Raw genomic sequence first — 23,432 nt, 5'->3', positions numbered from 1 at the left:
ACAGGAAGAGCTGCCGGCTGCCGGAGACCATCTGAGAAGCATGGAAGTGCAGAGACTGTGCCAGGAGGGGGTGAGTATGATGTGACAGCCGCCGACTCCTGCTGCTCCCCCTCTCCCGCCGACCCCCTGGGACAATGACTAGAGTATGAGCCGAGAGGGGCACTTCAGCCTAATAAAATCAGCTGAAAATCTCGGCTTATACAGTTTTTATTACCCTTCATGTGTTTTTTATAAAATGCAACAGGACAGTATATGCAGCACATGCTAAAAACTACTAAGAAAATTAAGCCACAAATATTTGTATTATATTTAAAATACCCTAAATGCCAGTTATTTCCATCTACACTGTGCAAACGAGTTTTTTCTTTATTTTATTTTAATCTTTATTTTCTTTATTTTTTTTTTTTAAATGTTACTCACTACAACGCATCTTTGAAGCCACCGTGGAAAAACCCATACAAAATGATATGCGTGTAGTAGCTCCGATTGTTTAGTCAGCACCTAGAGTTATTATTTTACAAATAGTAAAATGGCGTCCACTCCCTCTTATAGAAACAAACTTTGCTTAACCTTTGTAAACTTAAAAAAAGTTTTACAAAATATTTGCTTTTCAGAATATTATTATTTTGGTTAAAGAAGTAAGTAAACATAAAGGCTGAATGATGGTGTAAGTTTAGAGATTTTAAGCATCATACAATAAAGCTTTACAAGACAAAGAACTAAATACTGACACCTTTCACTTCTCTTTACATGTTTGTTTTAGTAAATATCTGTATTTCCATTTTGTACTGTAACATTTCTGTTTTGTGTTTTTTACTTTTGAACATCTATGAATAATTTGACAACAAGGTGTCACCATTTACTTTGCCTAAATAGGGTGTGTTTTTAAAGAGTCAACACAATGACATGGTCAATCCCAGTTGGACAATGTCACTATATGTATGGTGAAGGAAAACCTGGGGAAAAACCTAATGCAAACTTCCAAGCCCAAAGTATTTAGTAAAACAAATATGTGAAATGAGCTGACAGAGCCCCATAGAATAGTTCCGCTAAGGGCACCCGTACACATAGAAGTTGTGTGCAGTATGGTTAACTACAAATGGCCATGGTAAAACACTTTTTGGGAGCAAGGCAAGGACAGTTGCAGAATATAAAATCTATGTGCATAACCTGTGCTTTGTCATCCTGCCAAAAACCTTATACTGAATGTGTTGGCAATTTGAAGTACACCAATTGTAGTTTCCTAGTCTAATCATGTAAAATGATTGCATATATTACGGCAGAAATTTGTACAGAAGATATTTTGGCTCTCTTGGTTTGGTGCAATAATTTGAGCCGATCCTGTCTTGTACGCAGTCAGTATACTCTGTGTTACATTTGTCACACTTGCAGCTGAGAGCAACAGGGTAAGTATACAGTGGATTCACGTGGACAGGGCAGCCAGGAACAGAGATGGTCTTCTGGATATAGTCATGGTAGCTGCAAACATTCTGGTTTGATATGGTCTTTAGTTGTCTTCCTTTCACATTTGGGTCCTGTAAAAAATAAGATTCTTAGTTGGAAAGATGCATTTAGCAAATATTTTCTAAGACACGCCATATCCTTTTATATCAACTATGGTTAGCAGCTGCCCTTACAACATAATTTTCCTACTATTGAAGCCCCTAGATTCTCCTTTCATTGCCCCCATAAAATATTAGGCCAACAAAAGTGCCACCCAAGCACAATATGATACCCCCACAGTGAATTCCTCCATAGTACCCCATACATGCATGGTATAATAAACCTACTCCCCCTCTTACAAAGTATGGTGACACAGTATTTATGCCCGAATTGTGACCCAAGCACACCTCTACATTCAGTATATTAACCCCAATACAAACCTCCACACAGTATGGCGGCCCCAACACAACCTTCCACACAGTATGATGACCCTTACTAGCCCTCCAAACAGTATAATGGCCACCACACAGCCCTCCAAACAGTATAATGGCCACCACACAGCTCTGAAAACAGCATAGTGTCCTTCACATAGCATGATAGACCACACACAAACCTTCACACTGTATTATTGCTTGCATATACTATAAATGGCCCCATCATAGCCCTCCAGAAAGCATAATGGTCCCCACATAGACCTGCAAACAGTATAATTGACCCCCACATAACCCTGCAAACAGTATAATGGTTCCAACATAGCCCTGCAAACAATATAATGGTCTCCCACATAGTCCTCCATAAAGTACAAAGGCTCCTATATAGCCCTCCATATAGTATAATGGCCGCATATATCCCTCCAAATAGTATAATGACCCCACATTGCCCTCCAAATAGTATAATGGGCCCCACATGTCCCTACAAATGGTATAATGGCCCCCATATAGCCCTCCATATAGTGTAATGGCACCCACATAGCTCTCCAAATATTATAATGGCCCCCACATCACCGTCCATATAGTATAATGGGCCACTTATAGTCCTCTGTGTAGTATAATGGGCTCCACATAGCTCTCCATGCAGTACAATGGGTAAAACATTGCCTTACATGTAGTATAATGCACCCCACATTGTCCTCCATGTCCATCTCATAAACTTATAGTACATTGAATATTGACCTTCGGTTCGTTCCAGCAAACACAGGAGAAATCGGGCAGCTCGCAACCTGCTGAAGATTAATAGAAATTGAGGAAGACTGAAGATAAGTATAAAGCTAGGGTCAGGGACTTTATATTAGAGGCATCAATCCAGCGCTACAATAAAAAAACAAAAAAAATGCTGGAGTGGTGTTTTGACATAAAGTATGGAAAAGAATACTGAGCCTTGGGCGCTTCCGGTAAGGGAACTCCAAATGGAATACAAAGTGGAACCAGCGACATGTAATGTAAATGTTTTACTCAAAATTATCAAACCAAGAAGCAGTTATAAATGGTACCGTATTTTTCGGACTATAAGACGCACTTTTTCCCCAAAAAATTTGGAAGGAAAATGGGAGGTGCGTCTTATAGTGCGAACGCAGGCTTACCGAGGGGTTGCGGCAGAGGTGTGCTGATGCTGCGGTGGTGGGTGGTGCGGAGTGCACCTGAGCAGGGTCCCTTCTTCAGGATGCCAGTGGCAGAAATGTAGCGGCGCCACTGGCCAGTGTCCACAATGAGCAGACTGCATCACCAGTTTCCCTGCGGCCATCTTCCTGAAGCCATGGGCCGCCTAAGGCTTCATGAAAATGGCCACCGGAGGTCGTGCGTTCGCAGATTGAAATCTCGGCGGCACTCGGCCTCAGGAAAATGGCCGCCGAGATTTCAATCTGCGCATATGGGACCTCCGACGGCCATTTTCCTGAAGCCGAGGGCAGCCCACGGCTTCAGGAAGATGGTCACAGGGATACTGGTGATGCAGTCTGCTCATCGTGGACACCGAGCAGCGGCACCGCCACATTTCTGCCACCAGCATCCTGAAGAAGGGACCCTGCTCAGGTGCACTCTGTACTGCCCACATCCGCAGCATCGCCACAACTCTGCTGCCACAGGCATCCTGAGGATGGGACCCTGCTCCAGCTCTGCTTCACCGCCGACACTGGACCCGCAGCATTGCAACCTGAGACTGCAGCATTGCCCCACTTCTGTTGCTGCCAGCTTCCTGAGGAAGGGACCCTGCCTTCGGTGACCCCGCTGTACCACCGCCGGCTCTCAGGTAAGATACCTTAAATTTGGACAATAAGACGGACCCCCATCCTATAAAAATCTTTTTCTGCTATTTTCCACCCCAAAATTTGGGGTGCGTCTTATGGTCCAGTGTGTCTTATAGTCCAAAAAATACGGTAAGTAAAATATGCATGCAACATGTTTTAATGCCAAACTGGCATCTTCCTCATGCATAATGCAACCTAGTCCCTTGTGCAATATATACACTAAGATAACAGGAAAGTTAAGTACAGTGATCCCTGACCTCATTTAAAAAATGGCAAAAAATATAAAAAGTTTAAAGTAAATACTAGAGAGTATACTAAAGTCAGAGATAAAACACAAAGGAATATAGCAATTATCAAAATAACAAATAAAGTAAAAAATAAAGTGTCTGCACGTAGGCAGAGTTGGATTCCCCATGCTTGAGGGAATGGCTATGATGGCTATCTCAGGTCATGTGATTAGAACAACACTGTTTGTCACAGTATGTGTGAAAAAGGGACGAGATTTACAGTAAGAGCAGAACTCCATCCCAGACTAGTTACTTTTGGCAACCTGATGTTCATTGCTGGAGAATGTGAAAGAGCCATATCAGAGCATGGGAAAGCTGGGTGCTTATAGAAAGTGCATAATAAGGAAAAGGTATTTAAATGTATAAAAAATAAATCATATTAGGATATTACATAAATAGTCTGTAAACGCATACAGTGGGAGAAATAAGTATTTGATCCCTTGGTGATTTTGTAAGTTTGCTCACTGACAAAGACATGAATAGTCTATAATTTTAAGGGTAGGTTATTTTTAACATTGAGAGATAGAATATCAAAAATAAAATCCAGAAAATCACATTGTATAAGTTATATAAATGTATCTGCATTTTGCAGTGAGAAATAAGTATTTGATCCCCTACCAACCATTAAGGCTATGTGCACACGTTGCGGATTAGCCTCAGGAATGTTTTGTGCGGATTCTGCATCTCTTGGCAAAAAACGCAGGTGCGGATTTGACGCGTTTTTTGTGAGGATTTTGTGAGGATTTGCTGCATTTTTTACCCCTGCGGATTTCTATAATGGAATAGGTACAAACACGCTGCAGATCCGCACAAAAGAAGTGACATGCTACTTCTTTTAATCCGCAGCGTTTCCGCACAGAATTTTTCGCATCATTAAAACAGCATTTTTTTTTTCCTATTGATTTATATTGTACTGTAAATCCGCTGTAAAAACGCTGCAGATCCGCAGGAAATCTGCAATGTGTGCACATACCTTATGAGTTCTGGCTCCTACAGACCTATATATACAGATATATATAACAATCACAGTCTGATACAGAGGGGAGATGACCCTGCTCTTGCAGGCTCACATTCTACAGGATGGTGGGAAAGGAGACAGTAGGTTGGGGGGGTTGCAGCAACTCTGGTGTTGGTGAGGCGGTAGCTCTGGTAGTGGTGAGGAGGCAGTGGGGTCAGTGCAGGCTGTAGGCTTTCCTGAAGAGGTGGGTTTTCAGGTTCCGTCTGAAGGATCCGAATGTGGTTGATAGTCGGACGTGTTGGGGCAAAGAATTCCAGAGGATGGAGGATATTCGGGAGAAGTCTTGGAGGCGGTTGGGTGAGGAGCGAATAAGTGTGGAGGAGAGAAGGAGGTCTTGGGAGGACCGGAGATTACGTGAGGGAAGATATCGGGAGATTAGTTCAGAGATATATGGAGGAGACAGGTTATGGATGGCCTTGTAGGTCAGTATTAGTAATTTGAACTGGATACGCTGAGGGAATGGGAGCCCGTGAAGAGATTTGCAGAGGGGAGAAGCGGAGGAGTAGCGAAACACTTGGGGGTTCAAAATTCTCACCACACATCTAGATAAGTTCCTTGGGGGGTCTAGTTTCAAAAATGATTTCACTTGTGAGGGGTTTCTACTGTTTAGGCACACCAGTGGCTCTGCAAACGCAACATGACGCCCGCAGAACCATTCCATCAAAGTCTGCATTCTAAAATGTCACTACTTCTCTTCCGAGCACCGATATGTGCCCAAACAGTAGTTTTCTCCCACATATGGGGTATCCGCGTACTCAGGACAAATTGGACAACAACTTTTGGAGTCCAATTTCTCCTGTTAGGCTACTTTCACACTAGCATCGTGCACTGCACGTCGCTATGCGCCGTTTTGTAGAAAAAACGCATCCTGCAAAAGTGCTTGCAGGATGCGATTTTTCTCCATTGACTTGCATTAGCGACGCAGTGCGACGCATTGCCACACGTTGCAACCGTCGTGTTGCATTGGTCCGTCTCCAACAAAAAACGTTGCTTGTAACGTTTTTTGGTGCGTCAAGACCGTCTCCGCCCCCTCCTCCCCGCACCTCACAATGGGGCAGTGGCTGCGTTGAAAAACAGCATCCGCTGCCCCCGTTGTGCGGCACTTTCAACGCTAGCGTCGTTGCGTCGGCACGTCGCATTGTGACGTGCAGTGCACGACGCTAGTGTGAAAGTAGCCTTACCCTTGTGAAAATACAAAATTGGGGCTAAAAAATAATTTTTGTGGAAAAAAATGATTTTTTTATTTTCACAGCTCTGCGTTATAAAGTTTAGTGAAACACTTTGGGGTTCAAAGTTCTCACAACACATCTAGATGAGTTCCTTGGGGGGTCTAGTTTTCAATATGGGGTCACTTGTAGGGGGTTTCTACTGTTTAGGTACATCAGGGGCTCTGCAAACGCAACGTGATGCCCGCAGACCATTCCATCAAAGTCTGCATTTCAAAACGGCGCTCCTTCCCTTCCGAGCTCTGCCATGCACTCAAACTGTGGTTGCCCCCCACATATGGGGCATCAGCGTACTCAGGACAAATTGCACAACAACTTTTGGGGTCTAATTTCTCCGGATACTCTTGGGAAAACAAAAAATTGTTGGCTAAAATATAATATTTGTAAAAAAAAATGATTTTTTTATTATCACGACTTTACATTATATACTTCTGTGAAACAATTGGGTTTTTCAAAGTGCTCACCACACATCTAGATAAGTTTCTTTGATGGTCTAGTTTCCAAAATGGGGTCACTTTTGGGGGGTTTCCACTGTTTATGCAAATCAGGGGCTCTCCAAACGTGACATGGCGTCTGATCTCAATTCCAGCCAATTCTGCGTTGAAAAAGTCAAACGGCACTCCTTCCCTTCCAAGTTCTGCCATGCGCCCAAACAATGGTTTACTCCTACATATGGAATATCAGCGTACTCAGGACAAATTGGACAACAACTTTTGGGGTCCAATTTCTCTTGTTACCCTTGGGAAAATAAAAAATTGGGGGCGAAAAGATCATTTTTGTGAAAAAAATATGATTTTTTATTTTTATGGCTCTACATTATAAACTTCTGTGAAGCACTTGGGGGTTCAAAGTGCTCACCAAACATCTAGATAAGTTCCTTAGGGGGTCTACTTTCCAAAATAGGGTCACTTGTGGGGGTTTCCACTGTTTAGGCATATCAGGGGCTCTCCAAACGCGACATGGAGTCCGGTCTCACTTCCTGCCAATTTTGCATTGAAAAGTCAAACAGCGCTCCTTCTCTTTCAAGCTTTGCCATGCGCCCAAACAGTGGCTTACCCCCACATATGGGGTATCAGCATACTCAGATCAAATTGCACAACAACATTTGGGGTCCAATTTCTCCTGTTACCCTTGGGAAAATAAAAAATTTGGGGCGAAAAGATCATTTTTGTGAAAAAAATATGATTTTATATTTTTACGGCTCTACATTATAAACTTCTGTGAAGCACTTGGGGGTTCAAAGTGCTCACCAATCATCTAGATAAGTTCCTTAGGGGGTCTAATTTCCAAAATGTGGTCACTTGTGGGGGTTTCCATTGTTTAGGCATATCAGGGGCTCTCCAAACGCGACATGGCGTCCGATCTCAATTCCAGCCAATTTTGCATTGAAAAGTAAAACGACGCTCCTTCCCTTCTGAGCTCTGCCATGTACCTAAACAGTGGTTTATCCCCACATATGGATAATCAGTGTACTCAGGACAAATTGCACAACAACTTTTGGGGTCCAATTTCTCCTGTTACCCTTGGTAAAATAAAACAAATTGGTTCTGAATTAATTTTTTTGTGAAAAAAGTTAAATGTTCATTTTCTTTTAAACATTCCAAAAATTCCTGTGAAGCACCTGAATGGTTAATAAACTTCTTGAGCACCTGTGGTTTTGAGCACCTTAAGGGGTGCAGTTTTTAGAATGGTGTCACTTTTGGGTATATAGACCCCTCAAAGTGACTTCAAATGTCCTTAAAAGAAATGGTGTTGTAAAAATGAGAAATCGCTGGTCAAATTTTAACCCTTATAACTCCCTAACAAAAACAAATTTTGGTTCCAAAATTGTGCTGATTTAAAGTAGACATGTGGTAAATGTTATTTATTAAGTATTTTGTGTGACATATCTGTGTGATTTAAGGGCATGAAAATTCAATGTTGGAAAATTGCAAAAGTTTCAAATTTCCTTTTTTTTCACAAATAAACGCAAGTCATATCAAATATATTTTACCACTGTCATAAAGTACAATATGTCACAAGAAAACATTGTCAGAATCACCAGGATCTGTTGAAGCTTTCCAGAGTTATAACCTCATAAAGGGACAGTGGTCAGAATAGTAAAAATTGGCCTTGTCATTAACATGCAAACCACCCTTGGGGATAAAGGGGTTAAGGTGCCTGCCGATTCTCACAATACTTAATAACCAATCACAGCATTTTCAGTGTTTCAGGCAACGACATTGCCTGAAGCACTGATGTCCAGCCTATGATCATTACTGTAAAAGCACCAATCTTACGCTGGAGCCTTGCAACGACAGCCTTCCCACCCAAACATTGGTATATGCATCAGGATTTTGCCTTTTTTATGTCATCCCCTCCCTGTCCTGCTCCTTCTCTACCACCATATCAACAGGGTGATCATGCTACATATACAGTGCCTTGCGAAAGTATTCAGCCCCCTAGAACTTTTCAACCTTTTCCCACATATCATGCTTCAAACATAAAGATACCAAATGTAAATTTTTGGTGAAGAATCAACAACAAGTGGAACACAATTGTGAAGTTGAATGAAATTTATTGGTTATTTTAAATTTTTGTGGAAATTCAAAAACTGAAAAGTGGGGCGTGCAATATTATTCGGCCCCCTTACTTTCAGTGCAGCAAACTCACTCCAGAAGTTCATTGTGGATTTCTGAATCTACTATATAATTGTCTAAGGGTCACTTCCGTCTTTCTGTCCTTCTGTCTTTCACGGATATTCATTGGTCGCGGCCTCTATCTGTCATGGAATCCAAGTCGCTCATTGGTCTCGCCAGCTGCCTATCAGGGCTGCCGCGACCAATCGGCGACGGCCACAGTCCGATTAGTCCCTCCCTACTCCCCTGCAGTCAGTGCCCGGCGCCGGCTCCATACTCCCCTCAGTCACCGCTCACACAGGGTTAATGCCAGCGGTAACGGACCGCGTTATGCTGCGGGTTACCGCCGCTATTAACCCTGTGTCACCAAGTTTTTACTATTGATGCTGCCTATGCAGCGTCAATAGTAAAAAGATCTAATGTTAAAAATAATAAAAAAAAGAAAAAATCATTATATACTCACCTTCCGCTGCCTTTCCCACTCCTCACGACGCTCCGGTGACCGCTCCATGCAAGCGGCAGGTTCCGGTGGCAAGGATGGTATGCGAGAAGGACCTGCCATGATGACACGGTCATGTGACCACGACGTCATCACAGGTCCTGCGCTCATACCAACCCTGGGACCGGAAGATGTCGTGTGCACTGCACACAGGCGACAGGACTACAAGGGGCCCTCGGAAGGTGAGTATATGTTTATTTTTTATTTTTTAACCTGTGACATACGTGGCTGGGCAATATACTACGTAGCTGGGCAATATACTACGTGACTGGCCAATATACTACGTGGCTGGGCAATATACTACATGGCTCTGTGCTGTATACTACGTCGCTGTGCAATATACTACGTGGCTCTGTGCTGTATACTACGTCACTGGGCAATATACTACGTAACTGGGCAATATACTACGTGGCTGGGCAATATACTACGTCACTGGGAAATATACTACGTGGCTGGGCAATATACTACGTGGCTGGGCAATATACTACATGACTGGGCAATATACTACGTGGCTGGGCAATATACTACGTGGCTGGGCAATATACTACGTGACTGGGCAATATACTACGTGGCTGGACAATATACTACGTGGGCTGTGCAATATACTACATGGACATGCATATTCTAGAATACCCGATGCGTTAGAATCGGGCCACCATCTAGTGATTCAATATTGTCCTAAATGCCTAATGATGATAAATATAATCCACCTGTGTGTAATCAAGTCTCCGTATAAATCCACCTGCTCTGTGATAGTCTCAGGGTTCTGTTTGAAGCACAGAGAGCATCATGAAGACCAAGGAACGCAACAGGCAGGTCCGTGATACTGTTGTGGAGAAGTTTAAAGCCAGATTTGGATATAAAATGATTTCCAAAACTTTAAACATCCCAAGGAGCACTGTGCAAGCGATTATATTGAAATGGAAGGAGTATCATACCATTGCAAATCTACCAAGACCCGGCCGTCCCTCTAAACTTTCATCTCAAACATGGAGAAGACTGATCAGAGATGCAGCCAAGAGGCCCATGATCACTCTGGATAAACTGCAGAGATCTACAGCTGAGGTGGGACAGTCTGACCATAGGACGACAATCAGTCGTACACTGCACAAATCTGGCCTTTATGGAAGAGTGGCAAGAAGAAAGCCATTTCTCAAAGATATTCATAAAAAGTGTTGTTTAAAGTTTGCAACAAGCCACCTGGGAGACACACCAAACATGTGGAAGAAGGTGCTCTGGTCAGATGAAACCAAAATCGAACTTTTTGGCAACAATGCCAAACGATATGTTTGGCGTAAAGGCAACACAGCTCGTCACTCTAAACACACCATCCCCACTGTCAAACATGGTGGTGGCAGCATCATGGTTTGGGCCTGCTTTTCTTCAGCAGGGACAGGGAAGATGGTTACTATTGATGAGAAGATGGGTGGAGCCAAATACAGGACCATTCTTGAAGAAAACCTGTTGGAGTCTGCAAAAGACCTGAGACTGGGATGGAGATTTGTCTTCCAACAAGACAATGATCCCAAACATAAAGCAAAATCTACAATGGAATGGTTCACAAATAAATGTATCCAGGTGTTAGAATGGCCAAGTCAAAGTCCAGACCTCAATCCAATCGAGCATCTGTGAAATGAGCTGAAAACTGCTGTTCACAAACGATCTCCATCAAACTGAGCTCGAGCTGTTTGCCAAGGAAGAATGGGCAAGAATTTCAGTCTCTCGATGTACAAAACTGATAGAGACATACCCCAAGTGACTTGCAGCTGTAATCGCAGCAAAAGGTGGGCATCAAAGTATTAAGTTAACCCCTTCATAACCTTGGGATTTTTCGTTTTTCCGTGTTCGTTTTTCACTCCCCTCCTTCCCAGAGCCATAACTTTTTTATTTTTCTGTAAATTTGGCCATATGAGGGCTTATTTTTTGCGGGACGAGTTGTACTTTTGAACAACATCATTGGTTTTAGCATGTCGTGTACTAGAAAATGGGAAAAAAATTCCAAGTGCAGTGAAATTGCAAAAAAAGTGCAGTCCCACACTGGTTTTTTGTTTGGCTTTTTTGCTAGGTTCACTAAATGCTAAAACTGACCTGACATTATGATTCTCCAGGTCATTACGAGTTCATAGACACCTAACATGACTAGGTTATTTTTTACCTAAGTGGTGAAAAAATTTTCCAAACTTTGCTAAAAAAAAAAATAAAAAAAAAATTGTGCCATTTTCCGATACTCGTAGCGTCTCCATTTTTCATGATCTGGGATCAGGTGAGGGCTTATTTTTTGCGTGCCGAGCTGGCGTTTTTAATGATAGCATTTTGGTGCAGATTCGTTCTTTTGATCGCCCGTTATTGCATTTTAATGCAATGTCATGGCGACCAAAAAAACGTAATTCTGGCGTTTCAATTTTTTTTCTCGCTACGCTGCTTAGCGATCAGGTTAATGCTTTTTTTTATTGATAGATCTGGCAATTCTGAACGCGGACATACCAAATATGTGTAGGTTTGATTTTTTTTTTATTGATTAATTTTGATTGGGGCGAAAGGGGGGTGATTTAAACTGTTATATTTTTTTGATTTTTTTCACATTTTTTTTTACTTTTTTTTTTAACTTTTGCCATGCTTCAATAGCCTCCATGGGAGGCTAGAAGCAGGCACAGCATGATCGGCTCTGCTACATAGCAGCGATCTGCTGTTCGCTGCTATGTAGCAGAAAATCAGGTGTGCTGTGAGCGCCGACCACAGAGTGGCGCTCACAGCTACCGTGCATCAGTAACCATAGAGGTCTCAAGGACCTCTATGGTTACAATACTGATGCATCGCCGACCTCCGATCATGTGACGGGGGTCAGCGATGACGTCATTTCCGGCCGCTCGGACTGGCTCATGCGAGAGAAAACGGACTAAAGAGAAATCCAGCAAAAAGGCGAGACAGAGAAACAAGGATGAGTCAGATACGGGGCCTGAAGCTTGCATGGAATGCACACGATAATCAGGCATCGCTGGTAGGGAGGAGACGCCAGATATACCTGATGCCAAAATCTGATTGGAAGGCTAGGACTGCTGGGAGGGAGCAGAAAAGAGTTAATTGAAACAAGGAGTTCACGCCCGTGCCCTAAAGCACCTGAATGGAGCAGAGACTGACCAAGAGAATGCAGGAAGAGGAGCACCATGCTGAAGCCCCCTAGTGGCAGAAGAAGGAAACAGAGAACCAGGAAGATGTCTGGAGCGAGGAGGAGCCGGCCGCACAGGAAGCTCGGGAACAGCAGCGACCGCAGTGGAGGGAAGGACAGCGAGACGAGAAGAGCGGTGAGGAGGAAGAGAGGCGACGGACATTGCAGCAGAACCCGCAGCGGGAATGGGTGCGAGCGAGGAGGAGCCAGGGCGACGCCTGGACAGGTAAGTAGAAGCGACAGTTGTAACAGTATATTTTAACTATCATCTATCATTTCAACAAATTTGTATTGGCAGTGCCATTGAAGGATTTAACAGGACAGACTACACAGTGGTGGAGCAGGGAGAGGTAAGTATTGCAAGTGGTAGAGCACTGTTCGAACAGGGGGGGAACACTCTCGTGGGCGGCGGTACTGGCACAGGGCCCCACATATTACGACGGTGTGTCTGACGTTGGTTGTGCACCACCACTGTCAGAGACACTTCATTGTGCCAGTGCCGTCGCCCAAGAGTGGGCCCACCCACCTGTCCAGGCAAACGGCACTCGCACGGGTGCTTGCGCCAGGTGGTGACCACGGCCCTGTGGTGGGAGTCAGCCCATTTAGGGAGGTATAGAAATGGCCTATGGTGGACATTCAGCAGCCGCAAATGGAGGAATTGGAGAAGTCAGTAAGAGGAGGCCAAAAGCAAGACATTTTTGAGTCAAGCTACGTGTCAGAAGGGGAAGGTGGGGCAAAATAATTTGAAACCCATGATTGGTTCATTTTAATGAAGGTTAGATCATCAACATTCTGGGTAGCCAGACGATGATGCTGGCTCAACACCTCCAGCCTTAGGTGCTATTGTGCTTTTGCCACTACCACCAGATGCACCACCACCACCATCAGTACCAGCTGGCAACCACCGCCCACGGGCTCTTCCACCAGACTTCCTAATTTTTTGGAAAATCTAACCAAAATAACAACCGTTATATGGTACTGTAAAACAAGGCAGAGGGTGTAAATAAACTTGTTGAGAATTTAAATCTCCTTTTTTTTTGGGGGGGGGAGACTGAACCAAAACTCAGGCCCTGTGCATAAAACAACACAATGTAAGTGGCAGAAGTGGCTGGCTGACATACGACAAACTAACAGGACTGGTTATCAGAGACAAAGCAGCGCAAGTACTGCTCCAAATTTTCTGACCATTTGACTGGGGATGAAACGCAGACGAATGAGACAACTTGATCCCCAGCCATGAGCAAAATGCTTTCCAAAATTTTGCTACAAACTGAGTACCCCTATCTGACACGATGTCAGACGGAACTCCATGAAGCCTGACCACCTCCTGCACAAACACCTGAGCAAGAGTCTTAGCGTTAGGTAAAGAAGGCAAAGACACAAAGTGCGACATTTTTGAAAACCGATCCACAATCACCAAAATGACCGTGTTCCCAGCTGGGGGAGGCAAATCAGTGATGAAATCCATGGAGATTTCCGTCCATGGCTTACTAGGTACCTCCAGAGGAAGTAGTGTGCCAAAAGGACGGGAGCGGGGCGTCTTCGCCCTAGCGCACGTGGTGCAAGCTGACACATATGAGACCACGTCCTGTCGGATTTTGGGCCACCAAAACCGACGTGACACCAACTCCAAAGTACCTCTAACCCCTGGGTGGCCAGCCAGGACAGTATCATGATGCTCCGCCAACACCTTTAGGCGGAGATGAAGCGGTACAAAAGATTTGTTGATGGGAAGCTCAGATGGTACCTCCTCCTGAGCCTCGGCAATCTCAGCCTAAACCTCGGTAGTGAGGGCTGAAACCACAACACCCTTTTGGAGAATGGGTACTGGGTCTTCCCGAGGTTCTCCCCCCGGAAAACACCTGGACAGAGCATCCGCCTTAGTGTTTTTAGACCCTGGTCTGTAAGTGACAACAAAGTTGAACCTCGTGAAAAACAATGCCCAGCGAGCCTGCCTGGGAGACAGACGCTTGGCAGACTCCAAATACAGCAGATTCTTATGGTCGGTAATAACAGTGACCTGATGTACCGACCCCTCCAAGAAGTGTCGCCATTCCTCAAAGGCCAACTTAATAGCCAACAACTCCCTGTTGCCGATATCGTAGTTACGTTCAGCGGACGACAGTTTTTTGGAGAAATAGGCGCACGGACGCAAACCACTCAAGGATGAGCCTTGAGATAGTACCGCCCCCACACCAACCTCAGACGCATCGACTTCCACGGCAAAGGGTTTAGATACGTCTGGCTGCACAAGAATGGGGGCTGAAACAAAACTGTTCTTGAGAAATTCAAATGCGCGAACAGCAGCCTCAGGCCAAACGGAGAAATTGGTACCCTTTTTAGTCATGTCAGTTAGCGGTTTAGCAATGATAGAAAAATCCTTGATAAATTTCCTATAGTAGTTAGAAAATCCAAGGAACCGCTGAAGTGCTTTCAGGTTATCAGGACGGTCCCAATGCAGCACCGCTTGCACCTTAGCGGCGTCCATTTTAAAACCAGAAGCAGACACAATATAACCCAAGAACGGCAACTCTTGAGCAAAAAATACACATTTCTCAAGTTTAGCATACAGCTTATTCTCTCTGAGAAGCTGTAACACCTGCCTGACATGATCTAAATGAGCATCACGGTCGCAAGAATATATGAGGATGTCATCTAGGTACACGATAACGAATTTCCCTAAAACATGCGAGAACACATCATTGATGAAATGTTGGAACACTGCAGGTGCGTTAGTTAACCCAAAAGGCATCACCAAATTTTCAAAATGACCCTCAGGGGTATTAAAAGCCGTCTTCCACTCATCACCTTGACGGACTCTTATGAGGTTGTACGCCCCCCTGAGGTCAAGCTTGGTAAACCACTTAGCACCTGCCACCTGGTTGAACAAGTCAGGTATCAGTGGCATAGGGTATGGATCACGAACCGTAATCTGGTTCAATTCCCTGAAATCCAAACACGGGCGTAATCCGCCATCTTTCTTCTTCACGAAGAAGAACCCTGCTGCCACCGGCGAGGATGACGGCCTGATGTGCCCTTTGCTCAAACTTTCAGAAATGTAATCCTTGAGCGCTTGTCTCTCCGGACCGGAGATGTTGAACATCCTTGCTTTAGGCAACTTGGCCCCTGGTTTATACCTGATAGAACAGTCATAGGAGCGGTGTGGCGGCAACTCTGAACAACCCTTCTCAGACAACACATCCGCATAATCCTGAAGTGACTCCGGAACGCTTGAAGTCACAGCGGACACACATGTGGCCAGGCAATTCTCCTGACAGAAATCACTCCACTGGATTATGTCCTGAGTTTTCCAGTCAATCACCGGATTGTGTGTAGACAACCATGGAAAACCCAGAACCAATTGTGCCGGAAGACTCTTGAGCACCTTACATGTGACCTGCTCGAAATGAAGAACCCCAATGTGGAGTTTAACCTCAGCCACGAACTCAGTAATCTCCCCCTGTGGAAGAGGAGCAGAATTGATGGTGACCACACGGATAGGATGAGGCAGTTTTTCAATCTTAAAACCAGCAGTGCGCGCAAACTCCTCATCAATGAGATTTGTGGCGGAACCACTATCCACAAAAATAGTGATTGGTATCTCTCTGCCAGCGACAACAACTTTGGCAGGGAGCATGCACTGAGAAATCATCATGGAGGATATACATAAGCTCAGATTGGACTCCTCCACACCCTCTGAGCTCAGAAGTTTTCCGCCGTTGCGTTTTTCTTTAACAGCAGAGGACAGATATTAATAAAATGACCAGTTTTACCGCAGAAAAAACAGGCTCCCTGCTTCCTGAGTACAGGGGTACGATTCTTAACATGTGACAACCCTGCGATTTGCATAGATTCCGTGGGCTCACCTGCAGCAACCTCACGTGAACCTAAACCTTCACCCACAGGCGGCGTCTCATGATTCCCCTGACGCAAACGGCGATCAATGCGGACAACAAGGCTCATAGCGGAATCTAGTAAAGCAGGAGTCTCGTACATCAGGAGGGCTTTTTTAACCCTATTAGAAACTCCATGAATAAAGTGACTCCGCAATGCTGGCTCATTCCACTGAGTGTCAACCGCCCAGCGGCGAAATACAGAACAGTAATCCTCTGCAACACGCTCCCCCTGGCAAATAGTGCGTAACTTAGATTCTGCTAGAGCCATTCTGTCTGGATCATCGTAAATGTGTCCTAGAGCAGAAAAGAAACCTTCCACTGAGTTAAATGCAGCAACGAAAATGCCCATGCTTGGGGATCCCCGCTTAATAATGACAACACCAGGCCCACACGTTGAGCCTCATTACCAGAGGAGATCGGGCCCATACAGAAATACAGTTTGCAAGCTTCACGAAAAGAAACAAATTTACTGCGTTCCCCAGCAAATTTTTCAGGCAAAGGAAGCTTGGGCTCATTAACTCCTCCTGTCGCTCCAGCCTGTATATTAGATACTGCTAGTCCCTGTTGCTGCACTGCTCCCCTCAACTCAGTGACCTGTAGGGACAGCGCCTCCAACTGGCGGGCCATGGAAGTCATGGGATCCATGACAAAACACAGAGAAGAGGAAAAAAAAAAGGAACCCCTTTTTTTTTTTTTTTTTTTTTAGATAGGCCGATTACAATGTCACGGGGATACAAGGAGGGCGAGAGCTAATAACCCGGGCCCCTGCAATTTCCCTCAGACTAGGGAAACCCTGTCTGACCCTCTACCTGAAGTTTACACTGAAGGTGTGCATGTTCAGGCCTCCACCCTCACCCTGACTCCTGATTCAGCCCTAGACTGAACACCACCGCCCACCACCCAGTGAATGCAATAGACCAATACGAACAGTTATAACAAACAAGGATAAAGGAAAATATACACCACGCCGCAGTCAATCAGGAATACACTATAAAGGTGCAGGGCAAAATAAATACAAATATAGGAAGGAGTAAATAAGACAAAGGAAAATACACCACCAGCAACGATTCTCCAACAACCAGCTCTCCACTCCGGACCGAGATAACTATGGATAAGACAGAAGCTATAATCGGCAACGCACAAAGATCAGGAGAACCATTTAAAGGAAATGGGCATGGCCCAGCTTCCAATCCGAGGATCAGATAAATTAACCCCGGAGCAGCCAGACGAAAACTAGCCGATGCCAATGAGCAAACAGTGGTCAAACGCGGAATTACCGCTGTCTGTTAGACGACCTGGTCTGGACAGTGTCCGACATGACAGTCTCCTCCCTACCAGCGACGCCTGATTATCGTGTGCATTCCATGCAAGCTTCTGGCCCAGTATCTGACTCGTCCTTGTTTCTCTGTCTTACCTTTTTGCTGGATTTCTCTGTAGTCCGTTTTCTCTAGCTAATACTCTTCTGAGCCGTCCCTCTTGGTTTCCAGCAGTTACGGTATCTGACTCCTCGGGCCTGCTCCTCACAATCCCTGTATTAGGGTTGGTCTCCCAGGTTCACTCGCCCATTGGAGCTACAGTGCCGTGACCCAGAGGGTCCACTCTCTGTCCGTTTCTTCTGTCCTCATGGTCGCAACATATACAGGGGCCCTGGACTCCATTTACACCAGTTAATACTTTGCGCCTACTACCACTGTCTGCTACTCAGCAGAGGAGCCCACCCCTGTACCTAGCTATGCCACCTGTTTATTTATGAACAATTTTTTGGCAGACATTTAGCCCACTTTATTATTTGGGCCTACTAACTTAGTCTGCTACTCATTACAATTTTCCGACACTGAGCAAAGCAATGTCGCCTGTTTATTTATGAACAATTTTTGGGCAGACATTTAGCACACTTTATTATTTGTGCCTACTAACTGTGTCTGCCACTCATTACAGTTGTCCTCCACTGAACAAAGCAATGCCGCCTGTTTAGTCCTGTTACCAATTTTGAACTGCATTTAGCCTACTTTAATATTTGGGCCTACTAACTGTGTCTGCCACTCATAACAGTTGTCCTCCACTGCACAAAGCAATGCCGCCTGTTTAGTCCTGTTACCAATTTTGAACTGCATGTAGCCTACTTTATTATTTGGGCCTATATCTGTGTTTCCTCCTCATCCTGCCCATTGCCCAGCCACTGCTAGATGAGTCTGCTGGTACATCGACCCAGACCACTACATTCCCCTTGCACTCTACACAACCAGAATCTGACCCTGCTGAAAGTCAGGTTCCCCTTCCCGCATACTATACCACCTTACACGGGGACAAAGAGGAAGGTGCAGATGAAAGTGCAGGTTCCTTCATCAGGTGGGGGGGCATACTCGTTGGCGACGTCACTGTCACAGGGCCCCTCATAGTACGCAAAAGTGTCTCTGGCAATGGGAGGCGCCACCCGCTGTCAAACACAGCGCCGTACTATGAGGGTCCCTGTGCCAGTGCCAACGAGTGGGCTCCCCCTGCTTGCTCAGGATCACAGCACTTGCAAAGTTGAAATACTTACCTCTCCCTGCTCCACCGCCATGACGTATTCCGCGTTTCCTGGGCCCACGAAAATCTTGAGCCAGCCCTACCCCCCCAAAACTTTAGACAAATGACCCCCAGTTTTCAATGCCTAACTATTATTATAAAGTAAATTAAGATTGAAAAGCTTTAAGTAATAAGAATTGATGTTTTTGGCATTAAAATGGGCACTGTAGGTGTTTTCCTGTCCTCCACTCACTGCTGACTTTGATTCCCCATTGACTTGCATTGGGTTTCGTGTTTCAGTTGGCCCCCGACTTTTCGCAATAATCGTCCGATTTCCCCTCGACCCGACTTTTGACAAAGTCGGGTTTCGCGAAACCCAACTCGATCCGAAAAAAGCAAAGGTCGCTCAACTCTATTTGTAGGTTGTTTTAGATGTTAATCTCAATAAGCATTAGATATTATGCAATTACAATGAAAATACATACCATTGTCTTGCAGTATCCAGAGCATATGGTGGTGTTGACGGCAATACAATAGGCACACTCCTCCTTCTCCACATACATGATATATTCAGTCAGCATACAAAGAGAGAAAGCATGCCCAAAGGCAATGCAAAATAGAAAAGATGCCATGAAAATAGTTGCCATCCTATAAAAAAAAACAGCAACACATGTTAAGCTTTGGAGTAAATCAGTTCCCTTCACATGTTTCATGAAAGTCAAAGACCATGCTTCATCAGAAAAACCTGTTATTAACTTTGTTACATATGAAGCTTCCACCTTCCTTTGGATGAGACATTACAGGGACTACAGTTATAGGCTACCTAAACAGGGCCAGGGAACAAAGGCATGTGTGCTGCAGATGTCACAAATTTGCTTCACAAAAATGCGATAAAAGCATAGTTCCTAGAGGGAGGTGTACTCGAGCTGTCTTTGATGCAAGCACTTATGGGGGATAAAGCCATAAGTGACTGGATATGCAAATTGCCTCTTCTGAGAAAAAGAGGACTTAACTCTATAGCACCACCTGTTGGAAGTAGCGATCCTACAAGTCACAATCAACCCTTTAACGAGTCGTGCAATATGACTTAGGATAAAAGCCAAATCAGTATCTCAATTCGCAGACACGGTGTTTCAGGCTGTTGGCCCTCATCAGTGCGAAGCATGAGAACTGATTTGGCTAGGTGAGAGGCTCTGGACTGGGGTCTAAGGGGTAACATTTCTCCTTATGGAGAGTGACATACCAGCTGGCTTGTCAAGGTAAGGAGGCTTATTCGCCGTGCAATGCTCCTCTGGGAAATTAAATATGCAAATTGCCTCTTCTGAGAAAAAGAGGACTTAACTCTATAGCGCCACCTGTTGGAAGTAGCGATCCTACAAGTCACAATCAACCCTTTAACGAGTCGTGCAATATGACTTAGGATAAAAGCCAAATCAGTATCTCAATCCCAGTGATTCTGATAACATTTTTTGACATATTGTACTTCATGTTAGTGGAAAATTAAGGTCGACATGATATATGTTTATTTATGAAAAAATTGGAAATGTCTACTTTACATCAGCATAATTTTTGAAAAATATTTTTTTTGCTTCAAAATTAGATAGATTAAAAGTTCAGCAATTTTTCATTTTCAGACCAAATTAATCAATCAATACCAATTTTTTTAGTGAATTTGAGGGGCTTATGTGGCATAAACCACCAAAATGTGACAGCATTTTAAAAACTGAACCCCTCAAAAGTGCTCAAAACCACATCAAAAAAAGATGTTTCACAGGATTTTTTTGTAGAAGGAAAAAATAAAATTTTAATTTTTCCCACAGAAATTTTGCTTTAGTAACAAATGTTTTATTTTCAAGAGGGTAACAGGAGAAAATGCACCCCAAAATTTGTTGCCAATTTCTTCTAAGTACACCAGTATCTCCATATATGGTGGAAAGTGTCTGTTTGCGTGCCCAGCAGGGCTTGGAAGAGAAAGAGTACCATTTAACTTTTGGAGCACAAAATTGGCTGTCACATTGAAAGAACCCCTGATGTGCCTAAACAGTGGAAACCCCCACAAGTGACCACAATTTGGAAATTAACACCACTCAATGAATTTATCTAGCGGTGTGGTGAGCATCTTGAACCCACAGGTGCTTCACAAAATGTTATAACATTAAGCCATAATAATGCAAAGATGAACATTTTTCCCATAGAAATGTTGATTTAGCTCCCAATTTTTTACTTTTACAAGAGTAACAGGAGAAAATGGACCCCAAAATTTGTTGAGCAGTTTCCAAATGTGGAGTACACAGATAGTCCACATTTGGGAGAAAACAACTGTTTGGGTGCATGGCAGGGCTCGGTGGAAGGAGCACTTTTTGAATATTGAAGTGCAATTTTGACTGACATAGATTGTGAATGCCATATTGCATTTAAAGAGCACCTGATATGCCAAAACAGCAGAAACCCCACAGAATTTACCTAATTTTGGAAACCACACCCTTCAAGGAATTCATACAATGATTGTGAGCATCTAGGTCCCACAGATACTTCACTGAACTTTGACATTGGGAAGTAAAAATGAAAAATTAAATTTATTTTCCATAAAAATGTTGCATTAGCCTCAAATTTTTCATTTTTACAAGAGAAGCAGGAGTAATTGGACCACACAGTTTGCTGCGTAGTTTCTCCTAAATATGATGATGCCCCATATGTGGGAGAAAACTACTGTTTGGGCATACGAAGGGGGGTAGTGAAGGAGTGCTCATTGAATTTCAGAGTGCCATTTTAGTTGCAATTGATAGCGGTCTCATGACATATTTGAATAACTATAAAAACTGTTGGAAGAAAATAGCGCAATAGGGTTTTATCCGAGATTTAGCAGTCAACGCAAGGTAAAATCACTCACCAGTAGTGTTGAGCGATACTTTCCGATATCGGAAAGTATCGGTATCGGAAAGTATCGGCCGATACCGTCAAAATATCGGATCTAATCCGATACCGATACCCGATCCCAATGCAAGTCAATGGGACGAAAATATCGGAATTAAAATAAACCCTTTATAAACTTGTAGGTTCATTCTACATGAAGGAAAACAACTAAGAATAATGTAGGATGTATTGGGGGACGTGGCGGAGACATTAAAGGCACAGAGGTTTAGCCCAATGTAATAGAATAGCAGGATTTTGTTTTTTTTTATGACGTTCGGCGGTAGAAAGATTTTGACTATGTTAATTTTTTTTTTATTTTGTCAGATATTGATGTTTCACTACTTCCACGCCCTTCACCTTCTTTTTTACTTCTCCCACACTTTCTTCTTCATTATCCTCATCATCAGCTTCTTTGACATCAACTTCTTCACCTTATTCATCTTCTTCTTCATCTTCTACCTATTATTTTTTTGGTTACATTGTTCATATTCTTTTTATTTTACTATTATCTTCATCATATTCTACTTCTTCATCATATTCTTATTTGTGACAGGCATTCCCGTAGTTGTTATCTATAAAAGTTTGAAGATTACACCTTCCGTTCTGCCTGTCACAAAACAGTTACATTTGTCCGCGTTCAGTTTGGCCTGCAGCATCAGGCTTTATCCAGGGGCACCACGAGGAGGAACGGACTCACCCCCATACACTGCTTAGTCTTCTTCTGCTTATAATTTAGATAATATTTTTTGCTCTGATATTTAGTGTTATGCTTAATGTTCTTCTGCTCTTTGTTCTGCAGCCTCTTGTTCTTCTGCTTCTCGGTCTTCCAGGTCGTCGTCGTCTCCAGGGTCGTCGTCTCCGGGGTCGTCGTCATCGGGGTGGTCTTCAGGGTCATCGTCTCCAGGGTCGTCGTCATCACGGTGGTTGTCGTCTCTGGTGTCGTCGTCATCTTAGGGGTGGTCTTCCGGGTCATCGTGTTTAGTCTCTTGAACTTGGAAATGTAGCAGAAGGTACAAGAAGGCTGAGAAAATGCCGAGAACCAGCTGATGGAACTGGAACTCGGATGGCTACCCGAAGGTCCAAGAGCCAATGGAACTACCGAGGACCAGCTGACGTTACTGGAACCCGGTTACTAAGCAGGAGGTACCCGTGCCTGAAAGCACTACCAAGGACCACCTGACGTTGGTGGAACTCGGATACCCAGAGGGAGCCACCTAAGCCAAAGGCTCTGCCCGGAACCAGCTGACGGTACTGGAACCAGGATGGGGAGCAGAAGGTACAAGAGCAAAAGACACTGCCGAGAACTAGCTGACGGTGCTGGAACCCGGATGGGTAGCCGAAGGTCCAAGAGCCAATGGAACTACCGAGGACCAGCTGACGTTACTGGAACCCGGTTACTAAGCAGGAGGTACCCGTGCCTGAAAGCACTACCAAGGACCACCTGACGTTGGTGGAACTCGGATACCCAGAGGGAGGCACCTAAGCCAAAGGCTCTGCCCAGAACCAGCTGACAGTACTGGAACCAGGATGGGAAGCAGAAGGTACAAGAGCAAGTGTCTGCGTGGCTTTTGCAGGACACGATGCCGGCTGCACAGCAGGGGAACAGCTGGCGGTGC

At 44.3% G+C, this 23,432-nt stretch overlaps 1 protein-coding gene across 4 annotated transcripts in view; it reads right to left on the bottom strand.

The window, feature by feature from the left end:
* Positions 1-397: 397 nt before the first annotated feature.
* TSHB (thyroid stimulating hormone subunit beta) overlaps positions 398-23,432 on the bottom strand; it is a 202,972-nt gene continuing 179,937 nt past the window's right edge. For 2 of the 4 annotated variants that reach the window (XM_077294880.1, XM_077294877.1), the window contains exons 2-3: positions 19,389-19,551; positions 398-1,535 (exon numbers count right to left, since the gene is read on the bottom strand). In XM_077294880.1, the coding sequence (XP_077150995.1) occupies positions 1,275-1,535; positions 19,389-19,550 (423 nt within the window). In that variant the 5' untranslated portion in view covers position 19,551 and the 3' untranslated portion in view covers positions 398-1,274. Of the gene's footprint in view, positions 1,536-19,388; positions 19,552-19,648; positions 19,701-23,432 lie in introns of those variants that run through there. The other 2 variants (XM_077294879.1, XM_077294878.1) reach the window with 2 other exon arrangements.

Source organism: Ranitomeya variabilis, chromosome 3, assembly GCF_051348905.1.
Source record: "Ranitomeya variabilis isolate aRanVar5 chromosome 3, aRanVar5.hap1, whole genome shotgun sequence".
NCBI lineage: Eukaryota > Metazoa > Chordata > Amphibia > Anura > Dendrobatidae > Ranitomeya > Ranitomeya variabilis.
Note: the sequence above shows the minus strand (reverse complement) of the source record. Positions and strands in the feature narration are given on the sequence as shown.